The sequence below is a fragment of the Empidonax traillii genome, unplaced genomic scaffold (assembly GCF_003031625.1).
Source record: "Empidonax traillii isolate 1590-97213 ecotype Southwest subspecies unplaced genomic scaffold, ASM303162v1 scaffold111:size2041728, whole genome shotgun sequence".
Classification (NCBI taxonomy): Eukaryota; Metazoa; Chordata; class Aves; order Passeriformes; family Tyrannidae; genus Empidonax; species Empidonax traillii.
This window is the reverse complement of record NW_020955304.1, coordinates 1,100,546-1,117,232: the sequence shown is the minus strand read 5'-3', so window position 1 is coordinate 1,117,232 and position 16,687 is coordinate 1,100,546. Positions and strand designations below refer to the sequence as shown.

Genomic DNA, 16,687 nt, shown 5'->3' with positions numbered 1-16,687 from the left:
ATCGTCTTGCTGATCAGTGATAACCAGAAACACCACTTGGCACACAGACACCAGAGCACATTTCAGCCCTGAGAATCTCCAGAGATTACCACGCTTAGTGTCCCAAACCATAACAATCTGGGGGCAAAGCAGGGAAATTATCAATAAACAATAAAAAATATGACCAAAAATTTTAATGGATGCTACTAGCATATTACTTTTTCTTTAATAAAAGGATCCACAAGAAAAATGCAGGGTTCTCTCCGAATTTCAAAGTCATGACCTACCTTTAGCTGGTGTTGACTGATGGGCATCATCTTGGCAACTTAATTTCAAGAGAGAACCAGCGTTGGCCTTCTGCCTTTTTCCTCTCTTCTTGCCGTCTCTCCCTTCCTCTTCATTGTCAGACTCTGAGACCAAAGTCTCATCTTCTCCAGGAGACACCTCTTCCACAGGTGGGGATTCCTCAGGCACCAGAGCCAAAGTAACTGTAGCCAACTGCTCACTCCTGGCCTTCTCCCTCTCAAACTGCCTGTTTAAATCACTCTCCTCTGCAAGGACGTGTGAGATGTACTTTGTTGTCCTTTGCCGACCTTCATCCTCCATAAAGCCCTGAGGAAACAGTTGGAATGTTATTTTACCACCTGATTTCTCCATTCTGGAAGTGTTCTCCAGCATCAACAGCAGGAAAATTTTCTACCTGTTCTCCCCTCACATCCAAAAATATCGTGCTATTCTTTTTTTATTTTCTGAGTAACTACAATGTCACAAACCTGAACATATAGAAATCAGAAGGTATTTCGTGCCTGAAAACCAAATAAATCTGCATTACCTGCACACTAGAAGGAAACACCCACGGTATGTGGGATGTAGAAAAGTCTAAGGAAGAACAAACTATATGTATTCAGACTAGAAATCAAATTTTTTTGGGGGAAAAAAAAAAGAGTCTGTGAAATAACTGCAATGCAGAAAGAAGGTACCTGAGTGACTCACTGGTGGAGCTGCTGCTGCCCTGTGCTACAACAGGTGCTCCCAAGGATCTAGAAACTCAAACACTTCACCAATCAATGAGGGAAGATTTCATCTTCACAGCTGACTAGGGAAAAGTATGTTTAGATATTCTAATGGTTTATATAATTTGTTTGTTTTTAAATCTACAGATTTTTTTTTGCCGAATGACAAGATCTTTCTAAAAAAATTCTCTGTTGAGGGAAGATGGCAATGCAGGAATGTCACAGTCTCAAATCATTGCTATTTCCAGCATTTGAGGTTAAAAATGCTATAACACATTCCTGCAGTAACCACAACTGTATCTTCAGCTTCAATAAGTATTTAAATTATTTTATTTTTGCCTTACCTTGACAACCTTGTACCTGTCCAGAAGTCGACAGAGCATCCTCGCTTCCAGCTTCCCCACATTCATAGCCAAGCGAATTTCGGCCTGAGAAATGCCTTTGGTTCCTCTGCTTTCAACTGTTTCAGAAAGGAAAACCAACAAATAAACACCTCAGGGAAATAATCTGACTGAATTATACATACATGTAGTTGTGTATACATTAATATTTGCTCTGAACAACCACATGTGCCAGAATAGTAAAATTAAGATTTCCCACTAACTAAAGGCATTTGCACAGACATACAAAATATTCACCCAAAACACAATTTTACATCAAGCAGTGCCCAGCAGAACGAGCTTTGGAGGCAACAGCTTCAAAACAGAAGCAGGGGTGAATTTTTCCCCTGACAGCTTTCCACAGTTAGATATTAATTTCTCCATTTTGAAAGGAAAAGATGGAAGATTACAGAGAATTGTTTTCTTCATCATTTTTTCTCATCCCATCCCAACACCTTCTTTCTGTCATGCTGGTTTTTTTGGGTGGTATTGAATAGTTGATAAGCTCCCAGGAAGGGCTAAACTCCAGTCTAATCTGGATATAAAGCTCATTTTGCTATGAAAAATTGACACTTTCTGATAGAAAAGCAACCAGAACTTAAACCCCCTGCAATATATACATTTCTTTTTATACATACAAGGAGAAAGAAGATAATTGGAAAAGTCTTAGGGTGTCTTACTACAACACCTACTTAGCTCATAAGCCTGGGTGAGCATGTCCCTCTCACAAACAATATCCACAGGCAGAACAGTTTTTGTGATGATCTCTTCTTCATCATCATCATGATAATCTTCCATTTTCTTCCGAAATTCCTTCAGCAGTTTAAGGCAACGGACCATGATATCAGTCCCTGTGAAACATGACTGTCAGAAACAACTCCCAGCAAAATGCAGGGTGTGTGCACATGTTTAAACCATTTTATTTCTTCCAGCAGCATGAAGAAGCAGCAGTGCAGTGGGGAACAGACAGCTAAAGACAACTGGGTATTTCTAGGAAGGGTTTGTAACAGCTCTTCTCTATATATGAATTGTAGAGGTGCTCCAAATCTTCCCATCTGTGTCAATTCTAGGACTGCCTAGTGGAAGAAATTTCAACAGCACAAATAAATCAATGAGGGGATTAAGTGCTGATCCCCAGTATTACATCTGCAGAACACGTATTTGACTGTAAGATCACTCACTGGGTATAAAACCACTCCTTTTTACAAGGACAGAACACACTGCTGCCCACAGCCACAACATTCTCAAACATGATTTAATTCCACATCTTAATATGCTACTGTCCACGGCTGTAGTAACTCTCCACTTACTACGAGCTCCGAGAAAAGGGTAGAGTGGGGACAGATGGCTCCAGGAGAGCTGGGCAGACCCTGCTCCCTGCCCCAAGGATGACCTCCTCTCACCAGTGTCACCAAGCTCCCGCTGGACCATTTCAGAGAGCAGTGGTAAACCAGAACTGGGTTATTGTACACTGCCAGCTTGGCAATCTGCAGTGATTCAGCAGCTACTGCAGAAGCAGCCAATTCATCCTGCAGCAGTGGGTGGAACATCCACAGCCATCTCTACTCCTCTGGTCCAGCTGTGAAAATGGCAGGTGACAGCTCTAGCTGAAATCACGGAGGTTTCAGCTGATGAATTCTGTTTGTGTATATATATGTATATATATGAGCAGTTACTGATGCCCAGCTGACACCAAGTTAACCCACAGTCACTTGACCATCTGACTGAGCTCCAGGCCAGATAATTCCATTATTTTTCCTTGACCTGAATCCTTTCCCTAAGATGCTGCTTAGGATAATAATTGAGTGCTGACATTTTGGTAGGATTGCAGGCACTGTTATTATATCCTTTGTATTTCTACAGCCCATTAAATTTCACTTGAAGCAGTAGTTGAAAAAACAAACAAACAGAAAATCTCCCAAGAAAAAAATCCCCCAAAACAAACCAATTCTTTTTCCTTTAGCTCTTGCTGTCCAATAATGTTCTTCCCATAGCAGATGCTCTGGCTTCATCCTCAGTGTGTCCCACATATTTCTATCTGCTTTCCTGTATAACTCCAGAGATTAAACTATCTTGATCTCTGATGAAAATCAGCTATTATTAATTCATCCTCCTTTAATACCTAGTGTTTTTAAGGCATTTTCGTGGATTTTCAGCTTTTACATCTGTAAGACGGAATTACCATTCAAGTGAAAGATTCATCAAGTGGCATTTTTGATGACAAACTTAAGCAGTAAGTGCAGCTGCTGTTCTGCCAGTCTCTGACAGAACATAAAACATCACTGCCTCGGGGGCTGCCACCAAGTTTGTAAGTGCACTTGTATTTTCTTGTCTTCTAAATAAATACCTTGATGGGAAGTTAAATGCTTTTACTACTGACCATAAACTGTCTTTTAGCAGTACTATTTAGTCTTCTGGGGTTTATTTGCAAGTGTTTTCAGCTCATTAGAACCTCCCTGAAACTTAAGTCAGTAGAAGGAATTATAAACAGATATAACCAGGTGCAAAGCTACTCCCAGCTAGTGTAGGAGAGAACCAAGGAGTTGGTCAATGCCAATGCTAAATGGTGTGACTGAAGGGCATGTAAGTCTATAAAAGGTCAAATAAGAGGCTGTCACACAACCACTGCATGTTGAGACACTTGCTCAAACCAGAAATACATTAACTAGGCACAATCCATATTTTGTAAACCCTCTGGTGATACTTTCCCCTATATATTTCACTGGATACTGATCCATTCTAGAATATCGAGGATCTCCACTGCTTTCTTCAAACTGTGAACTTCAATGAGTTTTCCCGTGTAAAACTCCCTCTGATAATCTTATGGAAGGAGGGGGATCTGTGCATTTCACGGCAAATCAACTCAGTCACTCCCTTCTTTGTTCAGCACAATGTGGGTGATTTCTCTCTCAGCCAGTGTCAGTGCTGTACCTACTTTTGGCCTCTGCTTCTCTTTGTTCATGATGCAGTTTCCTTCTAGAGAATTTCCCTTCCCTGACTTAACAGATTTGAAGGAATTTGTTCTTATCAAGAGCCTTAATCCAAATCCACATAACTGGCATTAACTTCTGTTTTGAAGTTCTCATGGTTTTATTGGCTCTTTCCCTTTCTCCTTTAGTATCCCTCCTTTTCACAAAGACTGTGTAACTTGCAATGCTCAGTTCATATCACATTTATTCCCCCCTCAAAAAAAGTTCACTATGTCACTAAAAACCATCCTGTTCACCTTTTAGAACTATTCTATTTTTAACCCTGCAAATGTGCTTCTTAGGATTTTCTGTGATTAAAGATTTGGTTTAGATTTCTTTCAGCAATTGCATTAATTCCACTGGTGATAGAGTCCTTCCTCATACTTTCTATTATTATTTCTTGGAGTTTTTTTCCCCATGCAAGTTTTATCTGCATCTTTTTCTGAGAGCAGCTGCTTTCTTTTGTTCCCTTTCTTCATGCAGTTCTGCCTTCCTTTGTCTTTCCACTACATGATTGGAAGTTATCAGCAGTTCTTGTAACCAATTAAACTTGAACTGAAAGCTGGTTATGCATTAAACCATCCCTCAGCAGGATGTCACAACCAAGAAAAAGGAAACCAAAGAAAAGGAAACTGAGAAAAAGGAAAAGTCACAACCAAGATGGTGTGTGTTTCTGGCTTATTTCATAATAGTCTTTCTTTCTATATAACCTTTTTATACATTTTTTTTTCAAGTTTAATGACTTGTCATTCAACTTCAAGCTGAAAGGTCAGCAGGCTGCTTTGTTCCTACTCTCTGTATTGGCTTGAGCAGTTTTGGGTTCCACCCCCTGAAACAGCTTACACTGATATCCAACAAACTTGATTACATCCATTCCTTAAAAACCTGGAACAAATGCTTAATTCAAGTGGGCTGCAGCTTTAGTAGCAGATTTATCTACATAATTGCAGAGACAGATTTCACTTACACCTCTTCTAATTTAAGATATGAAGCTTACAGATAGAATGACATCATGATCACTCAAGAAGAAAGCACAAATATGGTTCTTGCTACCTTTCTTTGTCTTGTAGGGCCCTCCATTGGGGTTTATGTCCTGCAGTGGCACAGAGACGACCTTGGCCAGGCCAGCATTCATCATGTACTGATACAGGCGTTTGAAAGTCCTCTCACAAAGGCCCTGGTGCAAAGGGAAATGGCAAAAGTCACTGTAACCCCAAAGCCTCACCTGCTGCTGACCAAAGCATCAAAGACATTCCTACTGCCTGTTCTTAAAATACAGTGTTCTGGGGAGGGCATCCAAAAAGGAACTTAAAAGCCTGTTAGTGTAGACACTGGGCAGAACATGAGATGTTGTGTTGTGGAGTGTGTTGTATTCTTCCAACTCTATCATCCAAACAAACAGCTTGTTTGTTTTCTTACTTAGACGAGTAAGAAATGCAGGATGATATTCATTGACAAAACATTTCTGAAGCTGTGGATGGAACAGAGCTCCTTCCCTAGGACAAACACCAACAGGAACTTGATCTAGTAGGTTTTTAAGATCCTTCTTCTGATATCCTCCCCCAGAGCTTTGTGCAACTCTAAAAAGCAGGCAGTAAGAATGAGTGCCTTTGATACTAATTATCTAGATTCTACTGAGTGAGAATTTAAAAGAGGAATGAATCTCACCAATTCTTCCCTCAAGTTTCCTAATGTTTCCATCTGGTTTGAACGAGCACTTAGCATACTTGACAGCTTCTCCATTAGAATATCATATTTGCTCCTCCTAACCAAGAAAAGAAAATTATTTTACATGTAAGTATGCACATAACTTCATAAAAATGAGTTGTAGCTTTACAAAATGTCAGTCACTAGAGAAAGTATGCTAAGTGTTCTCAGACTGGTTTAGGAATTAAGTTTTCTTTCCTTCTGTGAAAAGCACGAGAGAATTTGTCACTGAGAAGAGATCTCAGCCAAGGGAACAGTGACTAAGCCCAAGCTGTTACTTCACTGGCAATCCACAGAAGCACAAGTTCTAATTATAAACAAGATAGGAAAACAAAACAAAAAAATCTATTAGAAATGTGTTGGAAGTGAAAACACTCAAAATTAACAAAATGATCAGTGCTACAATAAGGAAAGCTAGGTTTATGTAGGCAGGTGACAGGCACTGGAATATTCTACTGAGCTGTCTGGCATTCGGAAGAGGAGTTAAAGAAACTGAGGAGAGTCAATACCAGGAAACTTTGATGGTTCTGTGACAACAGAGCAATCTCTCATCATAGTAAAAGGTCACAGTCTGCCCAGCAGACCTTTAAAACATACCTATCAGCATGAAAGCGAGTCAGAAGCAGGAGAATTGAGTGCTGCTGTGCTCCACTTGGCAGTCTTATGACGTGGGATTGCATCGTTATGAGACCATTTCTGTCCAATACTCTTCGGTGGTAATGAAGTTTTCCAGCATCCACTCTGAGGAAAAGGTGGCAAGATAAAGATGGCAGGATGTAGGCATAGAAACTTCTGCAAATAATTTTAATTATCCAGTACCCCAGAACACTTTACCTAAATTCCTACGAGCTTAGCAATATACGCTCATTTTCAAAGTGACAAACTCAAAATTAAGAAGTGCCAAAATTAAGAAAACCTGTGAAATTTATTTTCATAGTTAATCCAATAAGCAGAGAGAAATTCCTCCGATTTTAGCCCAGAGTCTAGGCACAGAGTGTCATGAGGATTTGATGAGGGAGTTGAATCAGTATTGTATCCCCATGCCTCCTTTCTCCATCCTCTCTTTTTAACTCCTGGCTACACCACAATCACCACCCTCCTTGTAATAACTCTGATATTCATCTCACTCCCTGCTGAGCTGACTTAGGCCACCAAACCCTCTACCTCCATCATCTAAGTTACACAAAAGAGTTTCCTAAGTGGTACAAAAAAATGCCAGGTGGTTTGCAAGCTACAACCCATTTATGTCCTAAAAGCAGTGAATCCTTACAGCAGTGCTAATATCCTGCAGAACTTCAGGAGTTCTCTAAGAGGCTGTGTAACACTCCTCCATCAATAAAATACATGGCCTAGTTTGGGAGCTGGTAACTCAGGCTCCCACTCACTTGGAGGAAGATGTCACACAGGGAAAATGCTGGGGACTCAAGCTGGGCATTCTAGAATCTCTCCAGAACTTGGGCAGGATAAGATGCTTTCCCAGCAGTTCAGAAAAGGAAATGGAAATCATTGTTCCATCCCAAATCTGAAGAAAAAGTTATTCAGAGAAAGCAAGAACTTCCAAAAATTAGAAATTTGTGTATTGACCCAACAGACAATTTCTGGAACTCTAATGAACTCAAGGGTGAGATCAGTACAGATCCAGCAACATGGGCTGCAAGAGCCAAGTACTCCTGGCAGCAAGGATGAAACACTACCAGGACACACATGAGTTCAAATCAATACACAGGAACACTCAAAAATCACCAGTGGCAACTTGTTAGCCCTGATTTAATTCACAGAGAAAAATGCAAACTTACTTGAAAGCCCCACAGTGAAGGTCCCTCTGGAGCTCTCCTTGCCACCGAGCACGGCCCAAACGCTCCAGGATGCAGTAGGAGAAGTCGGGGAGTTTTAAGTCAGGGTCCCCCTCCCAGCCTATTAAAGCTCTGTAACGCTGGTCTTGGGAAGCAACAATGACGAGTCTCTCTCCCCACCTAAGAAACAGAAGGAAGAGTAATATATTGTTATCAGTTCCATAAAAACAGAGAAGTCAATCCCTTTCTCCCCACGAACACCATTCTTGATATAATCTGTACAAACTGGGCAAGGACCAAAAAAAAATCCCTTACAGGTATTTTAATGCCAGATATAAGGATTTCACTCACTTCTCAACAGCTTCTTTGTAAGTACAACAAGGCTGCAAATCCTTCCTCCTTATCTGATCAGTGATATCTACTCTCTCTTTAAAATACTGGCAGGAACCTTGTATGCCATCTTTGTTATCCAAAATCATGTGGACAGGATAAATATCATCCGAAGCAACAGGATCTCTTTTGGTTACCAGTATTCCCGTTTCAAGGTCTATCTCTTCATACCTGGAATAAAAGCAGAGAGCTAATACATGTAACCAAGCAAGGAGAAATGAAATATTGTCACAAACAATGCTGATAACTGAAACCTTGTCACAAACAATGCTGGTAACTCCATGGAGCACCTTGGAAAAATAAAGCTCTTTTGAGATACCAAGACTGGAAAAACATGAAGAGCAGAGCTGTGCTCCCCAAGTACAACCCAACCTCAGCATGCAGGAGGCAGAAGGAGGAGGATGCCCTGTTTAATCTTCAAAAACTCAAGGATATCCAGCGGAAATAAAAGAAACCCATAGTTCACAGAGAAGGAAAACAACAGGTACATCCACCCTGATGAACTGGGACATGCAAATTCTGCCTGTTAGTGGCAAGTGGATATTTGAGTGGAAATCTAGTCAGGACTCACACAGAGGTCACAGAACCACCAAGGTTGGAAGAGAACTTCAAGATCATCCAGTCCCAACCACCTACGATAACCTTTAAACCACTAAACCACATCACCCAGCGCCAGACCCAGACTCCTCTTAAACACCTCCAGCTGTGGTGCCTCCAGCACCTCCAGGGCAACCTGTTCCAATGCCCGACCACCGCAACAGTGACAAATTTTCTCCAATATCCAAACGGCAGCTCCGGAGCCACGCTCCGCGCTTCCCGCTGCCACCGACCCCAGCCGAGCCTGTGCCAGCAGCGCCGAGGGGTCAGCCCGGCACCCCGGCCCGGCTTCCCCCGGCTCGGGGCTCCCCGGCCCCGGCACTCACCCGTCGTGCAGGCGGAGCGGCGGCCGCGGCAGGGGCAGGAGGTAGAAGCGCAGGTCGGGCTGGGCGCTGAGCGCGGCCCAGAGCAGCTGCTGCGTGCCGGGCTCCAGCGGCAGCGGGAAGGGCGGCGAGCGGGCGGCCAGGCGGTGCCAGAGCGCGGCCGGGGTGATGCCGTCCAGCCCCTCCAGGGCCACCTCGTCCAGCAGCGCCCAGAGCGCCTCCATCGCCTCCATGCCCCGCCGCCGCTTCCGGGCCCGGGCGCGCAGGAACTGACGGGCGGCGGCGCGACCGTCACCGGGGAAACCGAGCAACAGGAGCGGCCGAGCCCCGGGCGAGCGGGGCGGGGGCCGGGGCTGCGCGGGGGCCGCGCCCGGGTCAGTGTCCGTGCGGGGGCTTGTCCGGGGGGGCTCTGTCCGTCTGCAGGTTGTGCCAGCCCGGGGGGGCTCCGCTCCGGTGCCCGTGTCTGCCCCGGAGGTCCGTGTCCCTTTGGAGACTCTGTCCCGGCCGGTCGGTGTCGGTCCCGGGGCTCTGTCCCGGCTGGTCAGTGTCGGTCCAGGGTCCGTGTGGGTCCGGTGGTTCTATCCGGGGTCAGTGTCCATCCAGGGTCCGTGCCGGTCCCGGGGCTCTGCCCGGGGCTGCAGAGCCCCGCGGGGTCGGTCCCGAGCCGGTCAGGGGGGTCTCGGCCCCAGATACCCCGCGAGCGGTAAAAGACAAAATACGGGGGATCCTTTGTTTGGGTACAACGTGTGGGTGGCACATTTTAACTTGTGAGAGTGTGAGAGAGAACGCCCCAGCACAGCTCGCGGCAGCGGCTCTGGGCTGGAAAGGGTCATGTTTACTGAAAGGGAACGTAAAATCTTTAATAGACACTTTGAAAATACACGGCCTCTGCAGACAGCAAGTTGTAGAATTAACTCGCCTCGTAAGCAGTACCAATGCAGGGAGATCACCCCGCAGCTGGACACTGAGGACAGCTTCAGTCTATGCCCCAGGGTTGACTTGCTCATCAGGTCTTGGGTTATAAACTCATTATATTGCATATGCCTTCCACTCTTAGTATTTTTAAGTTCTTCAGGAGCTTGTGAAGTGAAGAGTTCTGAAAAATAGGTAAAACAACTACAGTTTCCTCTGTTCTTCAGGAGCTTTATTTGCTGCACTGACAGCTTTATGCCTTGCTGAAGGAGGAACATTTTTCAGCTTATACATTCCCATCTATTGAGGGTGCAAAACCAGTGGTACTCCATAACAAATCATTCAGCCTGACAATTATATTCTCATTTCAGCTTTATATTAAGACATGGTGACTGACTTTGATGAAAAACATGACGAATACTTAATATCCCTTCAGCAGAGAAACAGGTAAGGCACACATTTGTTACCCCCACTGGGTGTGAAATACGTGTTCTGTTGTATCAGATACCAGCAGCTGTGGTGCAAAGTCTGACTTGCTGTGCTTTAAAGCATTCAGGTGTTTTCTCTCTTCTTCCCTTTGTTCCCTAAACATATCAAAGTTCTTTTTTTCCTGGAGGAGACCACAATGTTTCTTCAGTATTTAAAAGATAAATACATTCATTAATAAAGTAGTTGTTGTTTCTCTGGCTGACAGGGAAGATTTTTTGTTTATAGAAAAATCTTGTGGATTCAGAGGTAACTGGCAGCTCATGCTGTGTGAGGATATAGTTATGAGGCAAGACTTTTATATTGTCAGAAATACAGAAGAGTGGGAGATGAGGACATCCAGTTGCCCTTGCAAACTTTGTTTTCAAACTTGTCTTTCAGACAAGTTTCAAACATTTCTCTTACTCTTTGTTCTTATGCGCCTTCCTGTCATTGTACCCCGGACCAGATGAACTTCAGAGTTAATTCAGAAGGGCCTGCAAAACTTTCTTACTGGATTCCCTCCTTTACCGCAAGCCATAAGACTTTTACTCAAATTCTGTACCCAACCTTCAATTTTCTGATATCTCTGACTGGACTGTTGACTGGGGGCTTTTTACCTCAAGTTTCAAAACACAAATAATACTTTTTTTTTTTTTTTGAAAGACTCAACCATTTTCTTTAAGCTTTTTGGAAATTCCAAGTAAAACCTCAAAAAATTCTTAAGAAGTAAAGGTTAAATATGCTAAATGCCAATTGGAAAAAAATAACGTGAAATGAGAAACAACATGGGAAAAATGTCAGAAGGGAGAGGCTTGGTCAAACTTCACCTGTCACAGTGTTACAGAGGGGGAACAGATCCTGGAAGCTGTGTTCTGAAAGTGCTGTTTGAGCTGTGAAGATATTTTCCAGCTCTGTGATGTGGCGTGTTGTTGTATTTGTTGCTGATCTGACCATCTGCACGAGGATGAACTGCTGCCCTTCCTGCTCCAGGTTGCTGGAACGGTTGAGGAGGAAGGACCCCGTGCAAATCAGGCTGGAGCAGCTGGAACAAGGCTTCTCCCTGTATGTGAACGGAGCCAATTCGGAGCTCAGAAATCACCGCCGAAAAATCAGCTCCCACGGCTGCCTCAGAAACGACACAAAGCCCTGCAGGACAAGCGGTGAGTTCCGTGGGAGCCTGGCAGAGAGAGCAGATAGAACAAGTTGAAAACTGCACTCCCTGGAGCTGGAATTCAGGTGGTGAGGTCGCTGGCCAGGCTGTGATAAAGAGGCAGCACCGTCTGAGCTTGGAATGAAATTCCACGGGACTCTTTCACCTGAGTGCTTAAGCTGGTTGTGTGTAGGGAACACTCTCTGCAACACCCCATCAGTTTTTCAGTTGATCCCTGACTAATTCCAAGGTTTAACTTCCCCTCCTCTTCATTTGTTAAACAGCTCTGACTAAAACTGGAAGATTAGAAGTGTATAGAAATTGTCAGTGTAAAATAATGGTGTATCTTTGTCTGAGACATAACACCACTAATAGGATTTAAAATCTGATGAACTTCAGTGTTATCTAAGTCTAGTGTCCTGAGGACAAATGACATTTGATGACAGAGACTGTAATCAAATTATAAGCAGTAATAGCTGCATTAAGCTCATAAATGGTATTTAAGCTATAATAGTTGTCTTAAAAAGGCAGCTAATCTTTCTTTAAATATTTGAAGTAAAGAAAATCTACCATTTTCTCCCAGTGATTAGTTGGCTTTATCTAAAAATGGGTGTTTTGTTTCTAATTTAAGTCTGTCTGTCATTGAGAGCAGTGTAGTGACTGGAATAATTTTGCATGCATGAAGATATAAAGTATGAGCTCACTGGCCTTCTAATCTATTTAGCATAATGAAAAGAAAGTTGATTTCACTAAATCCCTCTGTAAAGCAGTTTACCAGCCTTAGTCAGTTATGTTTACCTGGCTACAACCTTTCTACCTCAGAGTGTGTTTTTTAATCTGTTGCTCTGTAGATGGTCTGCTTAAGCCTTATTTTCACCTAAAAGTAAAGACAAGGAGTTAAAAAAGTTACCTAATTTGATAATTTATTATGATTGAAATTCTGTTAATCTCAACATGGTTATTTTCCTTCAATAACCATGACTCTAACTTCATTTCTCTTGTTTTCCTGCCACATTAGGCACATACTACTTGTTTCCAAGTTTAAATCTGTTCAGCTTAGCTGTGAAAACCTCCTGTGTAGTGATGGGAAAAGGTTCATGTTCTTGGATATAGGAAAATGAAGGAAATTTGGTGCTTTGTCACTCTGGGATGATACACTTGGAGGGAGCAAAGCAACACCTGTGGCTTTTTCACCCAGAACTTGTGCAGGGGTGTTGTGGCAGCAGCTGTAAATTGAACTCTGTGTCAGGAGGAATTTCCTCTCAAAGTTCTGCTGTGCAGTTGTTATCTCTGAGCTTATCCCAAGCTCATTATTTTTATGGTCACTTGGTGCCATTTGATTCAGTTAAAGTAGAATACATGTCTCAGGGACCTTCAGAGACTTCAGTTGCAGTCTCTGTTCCTTTCCTCTGCTCCATCAGCTTAGAGATTGTAGCATTATCTCTGCAGAAGATAACTCAGTGCTGTTTCTTCCAGTGTTGATGTTTTAAACACCTGAAGCTGCAATGAAAGATGTCAGCTGAATCATCATCCTGTCATTCTTCTTCTTCCATTTCATTTTGCCATTGGAGACCAGAGGGGGAATTACTGGTGACCTGTAAAAGCTTCTTGCCTGGGAATTCTGCTTTAGCAATTTTGTGGTCTCTTTCATTTCTAGGCATTTTTTCTCAATGATTGAATATGATTTTATTTACAGAAATGATTCCTAGCTGAGATACAGCACAGAGTTTTCTTCCCTGTCTGTCTCTTGTGAGAGTTATTGTATCATTCATTACTTCTAAAACATCCATCTATAGGATTAATCTTCACTGAAAAATTAGGAATATGTGATACTTAATAATCCAGAACAGGCATAAATCCCTCTTGGTGGTTCCTAAAAGTGTCAACATAAATCTACTTGTCAGGACTATTTTCTTTGTCTGTGTTTCCTGGGAGTAATTAATGATAATAGTGATTGATAAGCTTTTATGCTTAGGATTGGTAAATGAATTAAAGTAAATGATGGGCTTGTAGTGAAGCTGTGCTCTGGGTGGCCTGTCATTTCTTTGGGGCTGTAACCCTCACATAGTTTCACAACTATGTTTGTATTTCCAGTGAATGCCTGTGTGATCACAGAGTTGTGATTTAAGGGTAGCGTGGGGTGTCCTTTGATTATGATTAATGTTTTGATGATGTACTGCTGAGTTCTTGCCTACTGGAATAGCCATTGTCAGCTCAAGTCTCCAAAGGGAATGGCACCACTGGACCTATTCCATGTGCCAGAGCAGGTAGTGGTTGGTACTGAGATCCCATCCCGGCCTGAGAAGGATGTTTTTGTTTTAAAGTAATGTTTGTTGCAGAGATGACTTGCTCAGCTCCATCAGCCTCTGCCCAGGGTTTGAATTCCTGTTTTTCCTGGTTTACAGAGACCTGGTCACATGAATCCATCACTAAGAATCACAGTCACAGAATGGTTTGGGTTGGAAGGAACTTTAAAGCCCATCCCATTCCACCCCCTGCCATGGGCAGGGACACCTTCCACCAGCCCAGGTTGCTCCAAGCCCCGTCCAACCTGGCCTTGGACACTTCCAGGGATCCAGGGGCAGCCACAGCTTCTCTGGGCAACCTGTGCCAGGGCCTGCCCACCCTCCCAGGGAGGAATTTCTTCCTAATACCTAATCTAACCCTACTCTCAGTTTGAAGCCATTCTCCCATGTCCTGTCATTACATTGCCTTGTCAATGGTTTCTCTAAATACTCAAACAATTCTGAGTGCCAAATGCTCAGCAGTGGTAGAACAAGTCCTACCCTGTCCCCTTTTCCTACTTACATTTGCAGGATACATGAGTGACTTCTGGGCAGAGATTGGAAGAGATGGATTGCTTATGGAGTGAAAGATGCTTCCAGTTCTGTCCCAAAGCAGTGGCTGAATCTGACCACCCCTTTAGCATTGTAACCTCAGGACACTTCACGCTTAGTGTCAGAAGAGCCCTGAAGCAATCAGCACCAATGCTAATTAATAACTGCAAAGTATTTCTGGAGGTACTTAGGAATAGCTTAATGGAGTAGCAGGAGCTCTCTTTCCTTTCCCCCTCTGTTCTTAGTCCTGTTTTGGGCCTGTGAGACAAATACCTTGCACTGAAGCAGTAGAACAACATCCTGTTCTTGCTCTATAATGTTATTTATGATCAGTGCAAATTGACATAAGCATTCACTGTTCCCCCAAGAATGGTCCTACCCCGTTCCTGTTTCCTCATATCTGCTTGTCCCAGCATTTGTGCAGTCTCATGGTGAACCAGACTACACAAGAGGCTGTAATTAAAATGAATCTTTTTTGGTTTTTTGCAGTCAAAACTTGCCCACATCAATTCTCTGTTGTCCAACCCCCCTCCAAAAAAAGTGGGATTGAGAGCTGTAATGAGCAACCTGATCTAATTTTGAAGTAAGCCCTGCTCTGAATGGAGAGCTGGACTAGGTGACCCCTGAGGTTCCTTCCAAACTAAATCTTCCTGTGATTCTATGACCTCTGTAGGACAATAGGTTCTTTTATTGGTAGTGCCAGTTGCTGCTGGCTTGGGGTGACCATTAAATTATGGCTCAAAGAAAAAAAAGGTTGTGCATCAGCTGTTTTTCTCCACTGAGAAGAAATGGAAGCTGTAAATCTGTCTTGGACATAGGAAATGAGATGCCTTTATTTAGGATGCTACTGAGAGTGTTGGTGATGCCCTTGTTCCATTGAGGATGCTGATGTGACCTGCAAGATGTTTGTCTCTTTGTCTCAATCAAAGCCCTGTTCCACTGTAGGCTGGGGGCATATCCAGCACAGGAACCTTTAGTTTTCCTTGACCAGACAGAGATTTTTTGCAGAAGTTCCAGCACCAACTCTTCCTTTCCTTAGAAATGAAGGGTAATGGTTGTTTGTCCTTCGTTTGTGGCTTGTACATGAAGAATTCTTCTCTGCACAATGTATTAAATAACTTACACATTCTGTTTAATCTGCCAATACCTCATGTTGCCTTAAATTGAGAGTAAATACACACAGTTCCTTTGTAAACCCAGCATATCACCTGCTGTTCACCAGAACCCTGTCTGTCAGAGCCTGCCTTTGCTACTAGGGGTTCTGGGCTCAGTTGCCTTCCTAAGACAGCTTATTGTGTACTCCTTTTCTACAACATATTCCTAGACTTCTAGACAGAAATACCATTCACACATCAAACACTTACTCTTCTGTCCTCACCTGGAAAAAACCCCAACATAAACCCCAAACCAAAATGTGAACTGAGGTGCGCATTGTCACATATTGTATTTCCATTTTCTGTTTTCTAATTCTTGTGTCTGTGTTCTGAAAAAGCAGCCCAGCTAGGGGAGAGGGAGTTGCCAGAGGGCAGCCCCCAGACTGCACCCAGCAAGATCCAACGCAGGAATTGGCTCCAGGTAAGAAGCAGTTGGAAGGAATGGGTGCTTGAACTGATTCTTACTTCCTAAATCATTTCAGGGGAAATTGGTTACAACTTGTAGATAGTTGGGACTCCCATAGAATCTTGACTCGGTGTGGGTGCTGAGTGACAATGTGAAATAATTCTGTGGCCGGTTTTGTGTCTACTTTGAAGCCTGAAGAGGCAAATCTCATTGAAAGGGTCTGGTTTCAGTGACATCTGTCACAGAAACTTTTGTGGCCTGGACATGATTGGCTCAGTGTGTCCTCCAGCAGAACAGCTGTTGCTGGACATCTCTGATGGCAGCCTAGAGAATTTATCCAGTGCAAAGGATGGAGAAGCTCATTTTTGAGAGACATCCCTGCCTGTCACTGGTGTTCTCCACACTGCAATAGGATTGAGGGACACAAAAGTGTAATTTGCATGGCTTGAGTTGTAATTTGTCACAAATTCCTGTAGATCATAAGAGAGGAAAGTGCACAGAGATAATAAAAATATCCTATATATAAGAAATTTGGAGCCATTAGTTACATAGTTGTTGGTTCACTGCAGAAGCATCAATGGTCTTTTTTCCTTTTGGCCTAAAGAAGGA

The 16,687-nt window shown here is 43.1% G+C and overlaps 2 protein-coding genes across 11 annotated transcripts in view; one reads left to right on the top strand and one right to left on the bottom strand.

Moving 5' to 3' along the window:
* GTF3C1 (general transcription factor IIIC subunit 1) overlaps window positions 1–9,384 on the bottom strand; it is a 38,717-nt gene extending 29,333 nt beyond the window's left edge. For 2 of the 4 annotated variants that reach the window (XM_027882786.1, XM_027882789.1), the window contains exons 1-9: window positions 9,155–9,383; window positions 8,193–8,402; window positions 7,845–8,021; window positions 6,646–6,789; window positions 6,010–6,106; window positions 5,395–5,518; window positions 2,065–2,223; window positions 1,337–1,452; window positions 267–591 (exon numbers count right to left, since the gene is read on the bottom strand). In XM_027882786.1, the coding sequence (XP_027738587.1) occupies window positions 267–591; window positions 1,337–1,452; window positions 2,065–2,223; window positions 5,395–5,518; window positions 6,010–6,106; window positions 6,646–6,789; window positions 7,845–8,021; window positions 8,193–8,402; window positions 9,155–9,375 (1,573 nt within the window). In that variant the 5' untranslated portion in view covers window positions 9,376–9,383. Of the gene's footprint in view, window positions 1–266; window positions 592–1,336; window positions 1,453–2,064; window positions 2,224–5,394; window positions 5,519–6,009; window positions 6,107–6,645; window positions 6,790–7,844; window positions 8,022–8,192; window positions 8,403–9,154 lie in introns of those variants that run through there. The other 2 variants (XM_027882785.1, XM_027882788.1) reach the window with 2 other exon arrangements.
* A 118-nt stretch (window positions 9,385–9,502) lies between these two features.
* Window positions 9,503–16,687, top strand: part of KIAA0556 (KIAA0556 ortholog) — a 55,431-nt gene continuing 48,246 nt past the window's right edge. For 4 of the 7 annotated variants that reach the window (XM_027882807.1, XM_027882806.1, XM_027882802.1 and 1 more), the window contains exons 1-4: window positions 9,642–9,687; window positions 10,434–10,510; window positions 11,522–11,691; window positions 16,011–16,093. In XM_027882807.1, the coding sequence (XP_027738608.1) occupies window positions 10,449–10,510; window positions 11,522–11,691; window positions 16,011–16,093 (315 nt within the window). In that variant the 5' untranslated portion in view covers window positions 9,642–9,687; window positions 10,434–10,448. The other 3 variants (XM_027882805.1, XM_027882804.1, XM_027882803.1) reach the window with 3 other exon arrangements.